Genomic DNA, 16,505 nt, shown 5'->3' with positions numbered 1-16,505 from the left:
ACTTGGCAGAGAAGTAATTTTTTTTCACTTGCAGAAATATTTAGTCTTAATCTTTATCCAAGACTTGATTTTGCATTTCAAGTTTATTTCATGAAAAAAAATCAAAGAGAAAAATACTCAAAAAAAAGATGTTTACAAAAATTCTGAGTTCTTCTTGCTCAAAAATGTTAGCAGCTGAATTCATGAAAACCAACTGTTTGTCTAAATTTAGACTTGGCTTTGATAAATTGGCATTTTACAGAAGATTAGGCAAACATCTCCTGACTTCTGGTAGACAAATGTCAACTTCTCCTACATTTTAATTGTCCTTTCCAAAAGCACAAAAGTGCACAGGTACCTACTCTCACAGAAAACAAATGGGTGCCTTTGAAATCACCTTTACACAGGAGAATTAAAAGAAAAATCAAAATGTTTTTTAAAATCAAAATTTTGTTTAAAAGTTTCCTTGAATACATATGACAGGCCAGGCCGAATGCTCTATGATTTGCTGACAGATGGAACCAGACACAGACCTTCAGAAGAAAGGGGAAGCAGGAAGGAGCTGAGCACAAACATTTTAGTCAGCTCTGTCAAAATGTTGGCATTTCTACTAAGAAGGAATTACAGTATCCAATTCTGCCTGTTGTTCTGTATCACTCTATCAAATGACCATGTTTTTCTGAATAATTACCGTTAGCATTTCAGCTACTTCTACTACATTTTGCAAAGTTGTCCAAGCAAAAGTGACACTGACATTAAAATTCTATTTTGATTTTGAGCACAAAATTGTTTGACTTGCAAAGCAGAACCTCATAAATTATTTCATTAGTAATCTTTTTTCCCTGTAACTATCTCTTCACAATAACTTTGCTGCTGTTTTAACATCAATAATTCTGAAATGCAGGCACTCCTGAAACTCATGCATTCCATAACACCTCACACAGAGAGATTCCTCCAGCCCCACAAACCACATTCAATGTCTATAAAATACATAACATTCATATTACAGAGCACTGCTCAGTGCACAGATTTGTTACTGAAGTGAGGTCCCTTAGGGACAGACATACCTCAGAATTGTTGAGATGACACCTGTGTGTCCCTGAGAACCATCCCTCGCTCGAACATTGGTCAATGTCCACCTTCTGCAGATTGATGTCGACTTTGACAACACCTCTGAAAACAGAGAGGAAACAGCTTGAACACAACCTCAGAAATAGGTTAAGCTTTTTCATGATGCTGTAGCCTGAAAAGAACTACCTCTTTCTTCTAAATATGGAATTTGATAAAATGTTTAAAACCAGAAATGTTTTGTGCTCCCAGAACCATAGTCACAGAAACATTCTTATTTTAGACTTAACTGAGATGTACTACTGACAAGAGCTCAGTAAATCCAACATATTAAGACTAGGGTGGCAGTTAAGAACAAGTTGTATGTTCAAACAATGTAATGCCCTTCACATTTTACTGCACAGCAAAGACCCAAAATAAATACAGTGAAAGACCTGCACTATTTTTTGCCAGCAACCTTCTCAGCCAGTTCTGAGTGCAAGGTACCAGACACTGCATCTCACCCCATATCCAGCAAAAACTACATTCTCCCCTTTGCTCCAGGGAACCCTATTTGCCAAAACAACTGGCAAAAGCCTTTTTTTGTACCCTCCCCAGAGACAACCCAGCCTACAGAGACATTCAGGCCTCTTTTCTGCAGCTCAACATCCAAGCAGGCATCCAAGCCCCCTCCCCACATCTCTGCCAGATGGCCCTGCAATAAAACCTGATACAACTGAAAGCCACCAATAGACCACTGATGTCTGTGAAGGAAAAAAAAGTTTCCTATACACACATGTCCTGAAGGACCATCTAAATTGTCTAAGTACTACAACAAGAAGTCTCTAGGTTTCATCAACAGTTTACCTCAAAAATTCTTTTGAAAGAAAAGCTAACAAGCCAATTTCAAAACTGACACTCTACTGTATAAAACTTGAAAATCATCAGAAGAAAAAAGGTAGAAGACTGTAGTTCTATATCTTTAAAAAAAAAGCCTTCAAGGATTTACATATTCTTCAGAATGACCTAGAACATTTATAGCAACATTTTGTCAGAGCATTTCATCTATGACTGCTTTGCTGTAGTCCAGACTTGACAAAAATGGCAATATGCAACTTCTAGTTGCTAAATCATTACACAAACTCATTCATAGTGGATGAATGCTCTGTGCTAATTTCTTAAATCTAGAATACCATTCCTTCCTTTCAAGTCAATCATTTCAGCCACTTGGGACAGACGTCTTCATTTCTACAGTCTGGAATTCCACAACTACAAACACCATCATCTCCCTTCTTTCAGGCTGTGAACCAACAAGGGCATGGCCCAGCCTCTATCTTAGAAGTACCTCATTCACCTCAAAGTGTGTTCCCTCTTTTAATTAATGCTCACAACACAAGAATAGTAACAAGAGAGCTACAGAGCCATATATTTGAGAGGATATATATAAGTAAAATTAGAACATAAGAGTGAGCTTGATCAAAACCAGGACAATGTTATTCCTTCATATCTAACCCCAGTACAGCTAGAGTCCACAACAGCTAAATTTGGACATTCATCTTCAGGCATGTTATATAGTAAAAGGAAAAACACAACTACATCACGAAAGTGGTCAGAAGAATGCATGAGAAAATTACGTAAAACAGACAGTAGGAAGTTAGACAGTATAGGAGCACTCAATCCCACTCAGTCTCCTGACTAGAATCTAAACAATCTAATGATGGGCACATTTAGAAATTGCTTGAAATACTTAAGTGCTGGTTCTAGCAAGTTAAATTTAAAATAGCACACACCACACTTCTGGAACATTCTGATAAATTTTTAGCTTTTGCCTTTGTACACTTGTTTTGAACAGCAGTTTCACCAGGGACTGCTCAAACCATGTTTCTACCCCAAGGAGCTGTTTTTATCATGTTCCAGGTGAGCAATAACCTCAAGAGGAAAAACTGCCATATTGCACAGATTATCTCTTTAAAATGCTGATGTCAGTGGATTACAAATTTAACCTGGCAAGAAGGTGCCTGATTCAGATACCCCTAGTAGTAGAGATAACAGATCACTCATCTGGTCATGTGTAGATCCCACCAGGTATGTTTCTAATATTTTCTGGACCTTTATGAGCTAGTACAAATATTACTGTGTGGGCTGAGGACAGGACCTGTTCTGCAAATGAATACTCTCCCCTTGGCTGCATACAGGCACAAAGCAGGCAGTAGGACCAGGACCAACACTACTCCTTTCTCTCCTAATTCATATTATACGCCAGTCACATTGGCAAAGCTGTCAAGGATTAGCATCCTGACTACTCCAAAGAAATCAGTTTCTACAGTAGGAAAAGCAGTGATGATTCAATTTTAATAGAAATGCAACCCATTCACCTAAAGCACCTGACAGAAGAAGGTTTTATTTCCTTTACATGGAAAGCTTTTCCCTTGTGTACATTTTGTTTTTAACTAGTAGGAGAGGAAACTCACCTTTCCCTCCTCAAACATTTCTGCAAAGAGAAGTCCAGATTTCAAATAAAGGACAAACTAATCACTGCCAAAAGAGAAGAAAACACCTTTAAGAGCTGGCTGTTTGGTATCACGAGCAAGCCAAGCCCTGTAGAAGCAGAGTGCCAGTAAACAAAGGATATTTATATTTTCCAAAGAAAACTTACCTGGGGGTTACTTGTGAGAAAGACAACACACACAAGCCAGAGAAATTATGGTCATGAAGTACACTGAGAAGGCATTTGAGTATGGCCTTGTACCAGAAGTGATGCAATTTTGGAGAATTCATGGCATATTCCAATGGGACAAGCATCAGAAAGCAGGAGAGCATCCTAACACTCAGAGCCATGTACTGGAAAGAAAGGAATATACTTCTGGACTTCACACATCAGAACTGATTAAAGAACTTACATCCTTTGAAAGCTCTTTAATACAATTACTTTGATAAAAATAGATGTGAAAATCAGATTCATACAGCAACTGTCATTGGAAGAAGCCTCTTGTGATCAATCCAATCAGCTCAAAGCAGGCTCTTAAGTTGGGGGTTTTTTATACCTTCAATAATGGAGACTTCGCCATCTCTGCGAAATCCGATCTAGTGACTGACCAAACTCACAATGTCCAAAAAAAGATTTCTCATGTTTAAATGAAATTTCTTGCATTTCAGTTTGTGCCTCTTGGGATTTCCATCCTTTCATTGAGTAAGGCTGAGAAAGGTCTGTCTCTCTCTCCTTTACACTTTTTCACTGGGTACTTACACATAAAATGCCCCTGGAGCCTTTTCTTCTTAAGGCTGAACAGTACCAGCTCATTCTGTCCTTCTTGTGTGTCACATGCTCCAACCTTTAACCATCTGTGTGGCCCTGCACTAGGTTTACTTCAGTACATCCATATCTCCCGTCCTGAGGAGCCCAGAAGTGGACATAGCACCCTTGATGGGGCCCCCCACCAGGCTGGGTAAACAGGAAGGATCACTTCCCTCAGCCCATTGGCAAAACTCCCTCTCACCAACCAGGAGGCTGTTGGCTCTCTCTGCCACAAGCACATCTTGGTGATTAATGTCACACTGGTGCCCACCAGGAGTGTATCAAAAGTGACTGACCTCCAACTGGTCAACAGCTATCTATACACAGAAGGCTGCTGAGTTGGTTAAACACAAGTTCCCCCTCAGAAATCCATGCTGACTACTCCCAATCACATACCTCCTCTTCATGTGCTCCAGAAGGGGTTTTCACAATGATTTGCTCCATCACCTTCCTGGGGACCGAGGTGAGGCTGATCAGCCTGTAGTTCTTGCACTTTCCAACATCTTTTGTCACAAAGTACACTTTTCCATTCAGTAGCTTTCATTCCAAAGACCTTGGAAAAGATCTTTAAGATCATTGAGTCCCAGCCATTAACCAAGCACTGCCAAAGTCACCACTAGACCATGTCCCTGAGTGTCAAATCTTCTAAATGCCTCCAGGGATGGTTACTCAACCCCACCAGCCTGTTCTGATGCATGACAATCCTTTCAGTGAAGCGAGTTTTCCTAATACCCAATGAAAAACTCCTCTGGCACAAGTTGAAGACATTTCCTCTTGTCCTGTCACTTGGGAGAAGAGACCAACCCCTACCTCACCCCAACCTCCTTTCAGGCAGTTGTAGAGAGCAGTAAGGTCTCCCCTGAGCCTCCTCTTCTCTGGACTAAACTCCTCCAGCTCCTCCTCATAGGACTCATGCTCCAGACCCTTCAGCAGCTCCACTGCCCTTCTCTGGACTTGCTCCACCCTTTTAATAGCTTTCCTAAAGTGAGGGGCCCAAAACTGAGCACAGGATTTGAGGTACAGCCTCACCAGTGATGAGCACAGGGGAATGATCACTTCCCTGGTCCTGCTGGCCACACTATTGCTGATACAAGATACTCATGATCACAGTCAGGCTGACAGTCTCCATATTCCTCCCAGGTTATCTGCCCCTCTTCCACCTGCACTTTCAATTTACACTTAAGTTTTGTCAGGATCACAGTTAAGCCATCCAAGCTCAAAAATATTTTCATAATACTTCTTTCAGAAATACTACAAAATTCTTTCATTTCAAACTAAACACACATTCCTTTTGCTTCTCTTGTACTAAAGTTTTTCCTACAAGAATGTTTGCCTTTCACAAAACCCAATCTTCATGAACTCAATGCAAACTTTTTTATCTACACTCTTCTCTCCCATCTGCAGCTCTTCTGTAGCACAACCTGAACTTTTGACATGACTAAGTTGTTCTTGTTTTCCCTTTTCCCAGAGCTTTGTGAGTTTCTGGTGTGAAAATCTACAGCAAGAAGAAACAGGACAGTGCAGGAGCAGGAAAGCAATCACAAACTGCCATAGGATTTCAACTGCTTCCCCCCATGGTGCATATTATTATTCTTTTTTCACTAGACCTCTGCAATACACGTTTCATAGTAACATCACAGTTCTGAAGTAGTGCCAGGGTCTGAAACTACTGGAGGATACAGCGCTTTCAAAAGCAAAGTTTCTTTACACGTATATGTGGCATTCTTAAAAGGTGTCATGGTGGTACAAGACTTCTACTGCGTTCATTTGAGATCCATTTTAAAACACCTTCTCAGACTTGCACCCCACTGCTATTACACAGAGCACACTAATATGTACACGATAGATTTCTGAAATTCATCTGTGATTAATACAGTAGCTGGCACAGCCTGTTTAGCCACCCACGTTTTCAGTTATTTTTGATTCCGCATTCAGAAAATGGAACATATGAAAGAACACATCCTCCTAGAATGTATACGGACCAACTCCCTGTGTTATATTTATCGAACTAATTGGGAATAATTGCAGTGCTGCTATCTTGGTGTAAGCAATCAAGACAAATATCAAGGGTGTAAGAGTAGACTCAGCTTGTCAGCGTAACACATTCATCCACACTGGCAATGCTGCCTGGCTGAACACAAGCCACAGCCATAAGTTAATAACAATATTACTGGTAATTGTGGACCATCTGGCAGGTAAGTATATTTTGTTAATCTCCTTGAAACAATAGATATTTGTTTCCTCACACAATTTTACAGTCCTTACAAACACAAAAGAGTTATCTAAGGATTGCATGTCCATGTTAAACATGCAGTTCAGAAAGAATTAGTTGAATTATATATAAGATAATCATTGAAGAATGATGTCATCAAGGATTTTCTGTCAGGTCAGAGGTTTGATTTAAGAGGCTTTAATGCCTGTCTGTATTTCCAGTACTACTGTTTGTTGGCATGCTGCTTGCCTTGAAATCTGTGCCAGAAATTGATTTAAGCTTATTTTCCCAAACTACTAGCTATCTTGATAGTTTCAGTAGTTATAATATTTCATTGTAACAACATGTTGTAAAACCTATCTACAGAATATTTTTTTGCCTCTACTGTTACATCATAAAAAAAAAAAAATCAGGAGGAACATGTTCTTTGGGAACACATTCTTTTTCTCCCAGTCAGCTCAGTCCAGAACTGTACAAAACAATAGCCTGCCAACATTTAAATGGTGATAAGCAGTATCCTTGTGCTCTAGATTTTCAAAAGCTTTTTTGGCACAGAGGTCATCACAGCTCAGCTAAACACGCAGTTTGCCCTCTAAGTTTGTACACTCACTTTAGTGCCTGTAAGCATTGTGAGCAGTCACAGTAAAGGTATAAGGGATGGTTATCATACACTGAAGTGGGCATCATCACCCACATCTAATCAGCTGCTTAGATACTTGCTGTCATATTCATTCAACCCTCCATGCTGTCCTTCAAAAGTCCTCTTTACCAGAAAACAAGGAGATAAGAAAAACAAGTTCTCTACAGCCATCAGAAATCCGCAAATTCCCACTCCTCTAGACAAACACACACTGTATTTTGGACAGCCAATGTTTTCAGGGCAGATGCCTTTTCTGACCACTCTCATTTTGGAGGTTGCTGCTTTCAAGAATAATAATCTTCAAATACTGAATACTACCTGACACCTGAGGCTTCTCCCATGTACCATCAACTGAGGACCCAAAACCAACCCTGGTGTCAAATTCACAAATGAATTTCAGCCATAAGTCTTCCTGACAAACAGCAGCTTCTGCAGGTTCAGCTTGCCTTTGAAAGTTAAGATTTAGGATTCTGCTTCACTTGGACATTGTTAAAGTTCTTACTGTGCATAACCAGCCAGACTCACAAAAGGCTACTGGGACAGGACATGAGACATTATTTTGGCCTGGTCACAGAGTCACCACCAATTCCTTACTAACAGGACACTTCCCTAGTTCCTCAGCCATAGCATGACTGCTGCTTTTCAACACACATTTTCATAGCAGAACCAGCTTCCACTAAAAATAAACTCAACAGTAAGGTACAGCAGAGTGGGCACATAAATTAGGATTCACCTGCAAAGAAAGTCTCTCTAGGCCATTTGAAACAGTACTACAAGGGCAGAGTACTTAAAGCTGAATTCTATTGTCTGAAGAATTATTTCAAGTTTAAATCTTCCTTCATATTTATGGCACACAGTGCTGCCTCCCTGGGGATACCCCTGCAGTTTAGTCAGAATTTTTTAGAAGGGTGGGAAGGGTTTGTTTTTTGTTTTGTTTTTTTTTTACTAGAGGATGCTCAAGTTGCTGCTAGCATCTTGACTCTGTCACAAATCATCACCTTGTATAGGAATGTCAGGTGTCAGTGATGGTAGAATACCACTCACATTAGATTATCCCTATGAAATGAGGTCTTGGAGCCAAATTCAGGTTACTTTTTTTTTAATGTTTTCATTACCATCCATGGAGTCAAAGAGGCAGGTGGAAAGAAAGGGTCCCAAGGAAGAGAGCATGACAGAAGAAAATACATTAGGAACACAAAGAGCTTTTGAAATAGAAGAATCCTACACAGGATGGATGGTCTCAGCCTAACTGTACTAAATCATGTGACCCTGAAGATATATTTAAAGGTAATAATGTAATTTTAAAACTCAAAAGTAAGTGGAATCCAACCTCAAAAAAAAAAAAAAAAAAAAGAAAGGCATAAACCTGGGCAAGGAGGAACATACAAATTACAAGATTGTAAGACAAAAACAAGATATTTTTAGAAACTGCATGTTAAAAGGATAGGCTCTACTAAAAACATTTCAAATACCTCAAAGTAGAAGGCTGAAGTAGAATCTCTAAAACAATATACAATCAAGATACAAAAATTGCTCAGAGCAGAGACCGCTTTTGACAAAAAAACAGTCTTGAAAGAATCAATGAAACAAAATTCAGCTTTCACGTGCAGGGAAGTTAACAAGCTGGACTTCACAAATGAGTGGCCAGTGACAAAGTTTGCAAGTGATAAAAATGCTTAATATAACTCACAACTAAACCTTGCTGACACAGAAAAGATGCAATAAAACACTTTGGAGAGTATTCATTCAAGAATCTGGGATCTCCCAATGAATTTAGATTCATGAAGTGAGTTTAAAACTAGAAACTATGGAACCCACAACAGATGGCTCTAATGGAATATATAAATCTATTACGGAATACAATGCTAAACTACATTGCAGAAGACAAAAATGTGTTAAAACATGGATAACAATCATGAAGGTCAGTTTAGTATACACTTACTATCCAGTCATTCAGATAAAGTCTGAAAGAAAACAATTTCTTTTTTGTTGCTTATCATTGGTAAATTTGACATAACCAGGACAGAAGAACTTGACATTTTTCCTTCAGTACCTGCCAGAAGATGCTTTTGGAGCAAAGGCCATGGAAACCTTTTATTTGACCTAACACAGCAATACATTTTTTCTTACATTTAGGTACATTTCTATCTCAGCCCACACTCAGAATAGAACAGATGACAGTCCTGGAGCTGAATCCCAGAGAGTAAGGACTGCCCCATGTCCATCCCCTTCAAAAGAGCTTTGTTAACCTGCTGTGCTGGAAGTCTGGCCCAAGGGCGATGGGGGTGGCAAACACAGGAGTTGGAAACAGAAGTTTGATCCAAAAAAAAAAATTCCTTGTATTGCAATTTAGCATGTGCTACGTAATTGTGGACATGAATGCAGTATGTGTTTCAATTCTCTCATGACCATATTTAACTTCTTTCTTCAAAGACCCACTTCTGTTTCTCCAATACTGAAGAAAGCTGAATCATGGTTCTGTAACAGAAATCCACATTTATTGTTCCCTTCCTATGTTTCATCAACATCTAGTTTTCTATCCCTATCCACGACCTCATATGAAAAATGCTGGCAGGGATGTAATTGCCTAGAAAATACTTACAATATTCTGAGGGTTTCCACAGACAAACAGTATAATAAGAGACTTTTGATTTAACTTCTTTTCAGGAACACAAATCCAAGACTTTCAGAAATTCTAGAAAATAAATTATTTCTTTTCATTTTTGAAACCTGTTCTAAATCCACCCTTACCTTCAATCAAGGACCAGGGCATGTTATAAAAAATGTCAACCTCACCATTTTAAAATATTTTCTGTGTTATACAACTAATGACATATTACAATGGCACAAAAATTTTAAAAGTCTCCCTAAACAATTTAAATTAATTTTAATTGCCAGCTCAGTACTCATACTATCTCCTTAGAGATTGGAGGAAACTAAAAAAGGGGGTAAAGGAAGAAATTGATGTCTAAAAGAAAAAAATTACCCATTTTTAAAATTTGTTTTTTCATGTCTACATTTGTTTGGGGATTTTTACCAAGCAATTTAATAGCCACAAAATATTTAGCAGAATAATAACTCATATATTACATATAATCCCTAAGAAATTACTTATTTGTCACAAATACCTCTACCTTCACAGTTTAATCTGCCTTTAGTAATGTTTCTTTAGCTAAGAGTCCCATCGTAGTATAACACTGGAGTGGTCCAAGTAATTGTTAATGGTACAGTAGAAATCACTACATTACACTGCCTTTAGGGAAGAAACAGCTCAATTTAACTGTGCAGTAAAGATTATCTTTGCATCAAGGGATATCTTTCCAATAACTGAGAGAGGAGCAAACCTCTGGAAGACAGAAAATATTAAGCTATAGCAAAATCTGGCCAAAATTCAGTATTAAGTTACCTGTAAGTGATCCAGAACAAGACTCCATTAAAGATAAAATAAAAAACAAAACCCAAAACAAAAACAAACAAACAAACAACAAAAAAAAAACTTATTAAACTTGCTGATAGAGTACCTTTCTGCCAAAACAGACATTATTCCATTAGATTCTTCCTAAAAAACCTTAAAAAAATAGTAAATGCTGCCCTGGATTTGGCAAAAAACCTGCTGGAATATGGTGGGAGGAGGAAAGAAAGCCAGTGCTTCTTATCCTGAAGACAATCTGACCTCCACAATGAGAAGTCATGCAAGACCAATGACCAGGTCCCAAAATGTAGACGTATTTCAACACAACATTAAAGAAAATGAGAACAGCACACAAGGGAACATTTTGAACTGCGAAAGCAGCAACTCATTCATCAGAGTTTGGGGATAATTGATGTCATTGCACTAGCCTGAAACAGTGCACATGAATCTGACTAACCATGCTCAGGAAATACTGGAACAGGACTTGAGTAGAGGGACCATGGCAACAGAGCTTATGACAGAGACTAAAGAAAGTCAGTTTGTGTAGTCTAGTAAACAAAGGTGGTGAAGGGCCCACTGCCTATAAATAAGGGCAGTAAACACCAGCTAAGGGTGCTAAGTCAGCTGGAAGATGCTTCTGGACCAGAACAAATGCATGAGAACTGACTGCAAGTGAATAAATTCAGATCAGAAATCAGGAGAAGGCATCCAACCTTTAGGTCCAGCATGCAGTGAACTGAAGAGTCAAGAGGGAAACCCACCCACTTAAAGATGGAGATTTGTCAACTGATGACATTAAGTGGGCTTGTGACAGCAGAAGACTGACTCAGTGACCCAGGAGGACTTTTTTGAACTTGTTTGTTCCTATCAGCTGACTATTTAGTCATCTTTCTTCTAGATGAAGACATGACCTTTCCCACTTGTCTCCTGTACTGCTAAAGCAATAAAGACCTCTCATTTCTTTCTCCAGGTGCCAAGAAAATATCTTTAGAAAATGAATCATATTTACAACATGCAACTTCTCACACTCTTCCACTTTGTCAGTAGGGCTCCAAGGACAGTTGGGTCCATCACATGCCATGAAATATGGTTCATTCTGACCCTGTGATAGGCAGTAGCAGAGGAGGGGCACAGAAGACCTGCAACAGATGCTCCTGTGCTCTACCCCCTGAAGCACTACACTAGTAGAGTGATTAGGCACATTAGGCCATGAATTTCAGCGCAAACGGCATCAGTTTAGACAGGAGGAATGGGTAACATCAAGTGATTACTTTGAGTCGATGTGGATCCTGATTTCTGAACGAGAGCTACACTGCACCTCATAAGCAGGTAGCAGTAATGTTCTCTCCATGCATTTTGGGTGGAAAGACCAGCAAATGCAGACAACAAAATACCAGCAAGCACTGCTAAGAAGCTGCAGAGAGCCAGCACTGCTAGCTTGGCATTGTACTAGGCTAATGTGGCCCTGAACAGCTTCTGGTACATTTATCAGTACAATCAAGTTGCCTTTGGTTTCTCCACTTCATCTCAGTACTTGTCTACAGTGTTGGTCATGGCAAGAAAACTCAACCACATTCTCTCCTTGGCTTTCACTTGGGGCAGCTTGGCAGCAATCTCTTGGGAAGGGGAGAGGTGAAATTGAAGACAGATGAGCCATTTGCAGGAGCCCCCTGGCCTGTAACACATCCATCCTCTGGCCAAAAGCACTGTAACTCCACACAATGTTGAGAGGAAAGCTTGCTGCTTTGTGCTGCACTTTGGGAATGTCACTGACAACAGCACTGCAGTAGCAGCGTGCACTGAACACAGCCAGGTGTAGTTATCAGTATTGCCCTCACTGCTCAGTACCAGTATTGCCCTCATTAACCTCTTCCCACTGCCACGCCACACGAACAAACCCCTCTGTTACTGCCACAGAAGAGATGCCAAGCAGGAGCAATGGGCTTTTCCTCCTGTAATGTGAAAGAACTCTCTCTCACAGATATAGCATGCTCCTGGAAAGTAACTCGCCCTAATGTACCGTGCCTTAAACCTAATGTGAGCAAAGAAAGTACAAAAACTGTTAGAATGATATTAAAGAGGTATACACTAAATTACCATTCATGATGTAACATCAAACTACCAAATGGGAGGAGCATGGTAACTGATTCATTAAAATGTTTCTAACAGACGGTTCAAAGATACATTTTTGGGAGAACCAATGTAGCTGCCCCAAAAGACTGAGGTTAACCAACACTGTTTTTTTATATGGGCCTTAAATAAGAATTTAAAATCAAAATATTGTGTCACTCAAAGACTGACAGTGAGAGGAAGTAAAGCTTACTTCAAGAGGCATCTTACAGTAATTCACACACTAATTTTCCAGTAACCACACTAGATGTTATATTTTTCTATTATGTGCTCATGCTTTAAACCATTTTTTATCTTAAAAATTCACACTAAGGCTGTGTACCTATTAAGTATTGAAAACACTGTGTAAATATTGAAACAAACTACAAGTCTTGGAAGCATATTCTGGGTAGCTGAGAAGTTACTTTCTCAATATCCCAAGTAATAACATTATATTAAAGCCCAGCTTTCATCTAGCATACCTCAAATCAGGAACACAGGAGCTATCCTTCAGCCTTGCCAGAACGTGTATGTATTTATAATTTTACTTCTTCTACCTGCTTGTTTAATAGTTTGGCAAAAACCATAACCCATTTTTTAGAAGACTTACAAACTCATCTCTGTTGATACAGCAAATCTTTGTTAGTTTTGTCCTAACTGTTCATTATAACAGCAACACAACACTTTGAACTTGCACAGCATAGAATATCTCATTATCTTCTAAATAAAAAGTGGTTCTCCAAGGTTAGATGAGCTCAGTGAATGCCTCTTGAAGTCAGAGTTATAACAGGTTATTCTGTTTCTTCAACGGAAGTGATCCCCACGTGGCAAGCAGAGGCTGGGAAGATGAGGCAGGGAAGGAAGGCAGTGCTCTGTACCGCATCCAGGAGGACATCTACTGGTTGTCGTGGTTGGCCAGGGTTACACCAAAACAGACCTGGTGTGTTCTGCACACCAAAGCTACCACAGCAGAAACCTACACCACTGAGATGCTTCCTGGCATCACAGAATCTTGGCATAGAGCTGGGATTGGAGCTTTTGACTCCTTTCCTTAAAACATGGGGTTTTTTTCCTCTTCAATTAAGTCAAGATTGATGGTTCTTTGAGTTAGGCTTTTTATCAAAATTTATATTCTCAGAGAGCTGGTTTGTGGCTGTCACCAAACCTCCAGCCTAGTGGTTCTGCCAAACTCTACCCCAACAAGAGAATATCAGCCTACATTAACTTTCATCCACATCCCAAAGTTCATCAAAGGTTGAACATTGCATTTCAATGATCTCTGACAAGCTTCCCGATTTCTCTGGACTCCCTAGGGTCCAGAAGAGCTCTTCAGTAGACCTATTCCTGGGTTTTGGTCTCAAGAGGAATTCAGCAACAAACAGCCTACAGCTGAGCTCATTTTACCTTAACCCTATCAACCCCATAAGTGTGAAAACTTCAGGGTAAAAAGTAAATCAACAAAGAAATAAGCAGTCATTATCCATTCAATAAATTTTGGGATTTTTCAGGGATTTATGACTGCGCTCATATCTCTTTGATCACACTGGATTTCAGACTAAGCCAAGAGAAACAGCATTCACAGACACTATTGCCTTGCCACCTAGGTGTGGCAAAATCTCTTTGGTGTCTGCTACACTCTTATCAATCTTTACCTGCTACTAATTCATAGCACAAAAGAAATCCTGTGCTCCTCTCATCCTGAGAAACGTCAGCTGCTTCTGGGCAGTGCACGTTCCCCACAGGACAAAGCTACCTGTGAACCCCACGCAGGAGTGCTAGGGGAAAAACTGGCACCTCACACTCCACAGGTTGCTCTCATTCTTTGAGCAAATCTCTCTTTGGTGTCAAAACACAAATACACAAGAAAGAGCCTTTTTCTATCTTCCTCTCTCTTAGTTGCAGTTCAGTGGCAAAATATATAAAAACAACAAAAAGTATATAAAGCAATAAAAAATAAGCAAACCTTTACATATGCCAGGTATCAAATATAAAGCTGGTGGTGCAAAAGGAAAGCTTTCCTACTGCCAGTTCAGGTTATAGCAACTATGAATTATGACAGAGCAGCAATCACTGACACTTATTTACCTACAAGTGTACTACCACTGACCAGGCTCGAGCACCCCACAGTGGATGTGCTCTGGAGACCAGAAACAGCAGTTTACCAGCACCAGTAATGTCATTCATTACTGGGAATGTTATTTCCCAGCAGGTTAAAAGCATAGCTGGGGTCCAGCTAGGTTCAATTTCACTGTATAGCAAGAAACAACAACTCAGTGAGAATTTTCCTCTCGCAGACACAGATGAACTTCAACTGGCAGCTGCCGCTCGCCTCCCCCCACAAGCACACTAGGAATGTAACCCACATCCACGCCTGCTCCAATGGGAGCAGGTAAAGCAAATGCTGTTTTAGAGACAGAGACGACTGCGATTCTTTTAAGGAGCAAGAGCTCCCGAAGGCACGAAGGTACAGCTCAACAGGAAGGCCTGAGGTTCTCTGCGGTGTGACAGAGCAGCCCGTGCGGCAGGGGTTGATCAGGTCACCCAGAGACCAGAACGCCCTTCCCTAGGAGGGGGGCAGAACCAAATCCCCATCCTGCTTCCCCCCTCCCCTTCTGGACAGAAAGTAAGGGGAACACTCCTCTTACCTGAACTCGGGCAGGAGGTTTGGCCGCAGCCCATAAAACGCCGCTGAGAGAGTCACTAGCCAGCCGGGTTTGTAATTCCCATTCTCACACTCCAGGTATGGTGAGGACCACCTGATGTGGTTCTTATCAGCAGTGAAGCTCTCCCGCCGCTTCCAACTGTTTTCCGAAGTTTTGGGGCCCGTGTTTAAGACCTTCCTGTGCAGATGTGGCCTCCACTTGCGCTTCAAGCTGTGGAACCACTCTGTTTCCACAGAGGCATTGGCCAGGCGGTGAGCTGTGGAGGACAAGTCCTGCAGGAGAACCTGGCTCTCGTGCCTGCTGGCCTGGAGGAAAACCTGGGGAGTGGATGAGAAAGGCTCCGTGCTGAAAGTGATAGCGGCCCTGGAGATGTTGGGGTCCTCTTCCAGCAGGCTCCTGATCAAGGCGCGGTACCACTCCAGGTCCTCCTGCAAGTTCTGCTCCCGCGACTTATTGCTCTGGAGGATCATGTTGAGTAAGTTGGTGGCGTGGGTGAGGGTGCCCAGGGCACCGTGCAGGGAGGGGTGCGAGGTGAAGCGCGACTTGCCGGCGAGGCTGGCCAGCTCGTACCGCCCGGAGCAGTTGGCTCTCCGCAACTCCCGGGAGTCGCCCGTGTAGAGGAACGAGGCCACGTCCTGGGGCACCTCCTCGGCGAGCCGCTGCGCCAAGATGGTGCTCTCTGTAGAGCGGCTCCGCGGAGCCGGCAGAGGCTCCCGGCTCTTGATGTGGTTGTAAATAGGCTGCTTCCCTCCGAGCGCCCGCTCCCGGCCGCGCACTGCCTGCCCTTGGTCGCCGGCAGCCCCCAGCCCGCGCTGGGCGAGGAGCAAGAGGAGAAGGAGCCGGAGCAAAGCCATGTCCCCCGGTGCTGCCGGTCGCGCCGGCACGGCGAGGCGGCTGAAGACGAGCTTCGCGCAGGCGGCCGCGGCGCAGGGGTGCGAACGCGCAGAGGCGGCCGAGCGGCAGCGGGGCGGAACGCGACCCCCGGCCCGCGAGTCACCTGTGGCGGTGCCGCCCGCAACCTCCCCGGCGCGGGGCTCCGCACAGCCCCACCGCCGGAGCGGAGCGGCGCGCAGCCCCTCCGGCGACAGCAGAGCCGAGCCCTCCTGCGCCTCCTCCCGCCGCGGCCACCGCGCTCACTGAGCTCCTGC

The 16,505-nt window shown here is 41.9% G+C and overlaps 1 protein-coding gene across 1 annotated transcript in view; it reads right to left on the bottom strand.

Moving 5' to 3' along the window:
* Positions 1 to 16,211, bottom strand: part of GPR158 (G protein-coupled receptor 158) — a 181,016-nt gene extending 164,805 nt beyond the window's left edge. The window contains exons 1-2 of the mRNA XM_041408771.1: positions 15,340 to 16,211; positions 1,047 to 1,152 (exon numbers count right to left, since the gene is read on the bottom strand). Of these exons, the coding sequence (XP_041264705.1) occupies positions 1,047 to 1,152; positions 15,340 to 16,211 (978 nt within the window). The remainder of the gene's footprint in view (positions 1 to 1,046; positions 1,153 to 15,339) is intronic.
* Between the last annotated feature and the right edge of the window lie 294 nt (positions 16,212 to 16,505).

The sequence above is a fragment of the Onychostruthus taczanowskii genome, unplaced genomic scaffold (genome assembly GCF_017590055.1).
Source record: "Onychostruthus taczanowskii isolate IOZ18803 unplaced genomic scaffold, ASM1759005v1 scaffold3, whole genome shotgun sequence".
Lineage (NCBI taxonomy): Eukaryota > Metazoa > Chordata > Aves > Passeriformes > Passeridae > Onychostruthus > Onychostruthus taczanowskii.
Note: the sequence above shows the minus strand (reverse complement) of the source record. Positions and strands in the feature narration are given on the sequence as shown.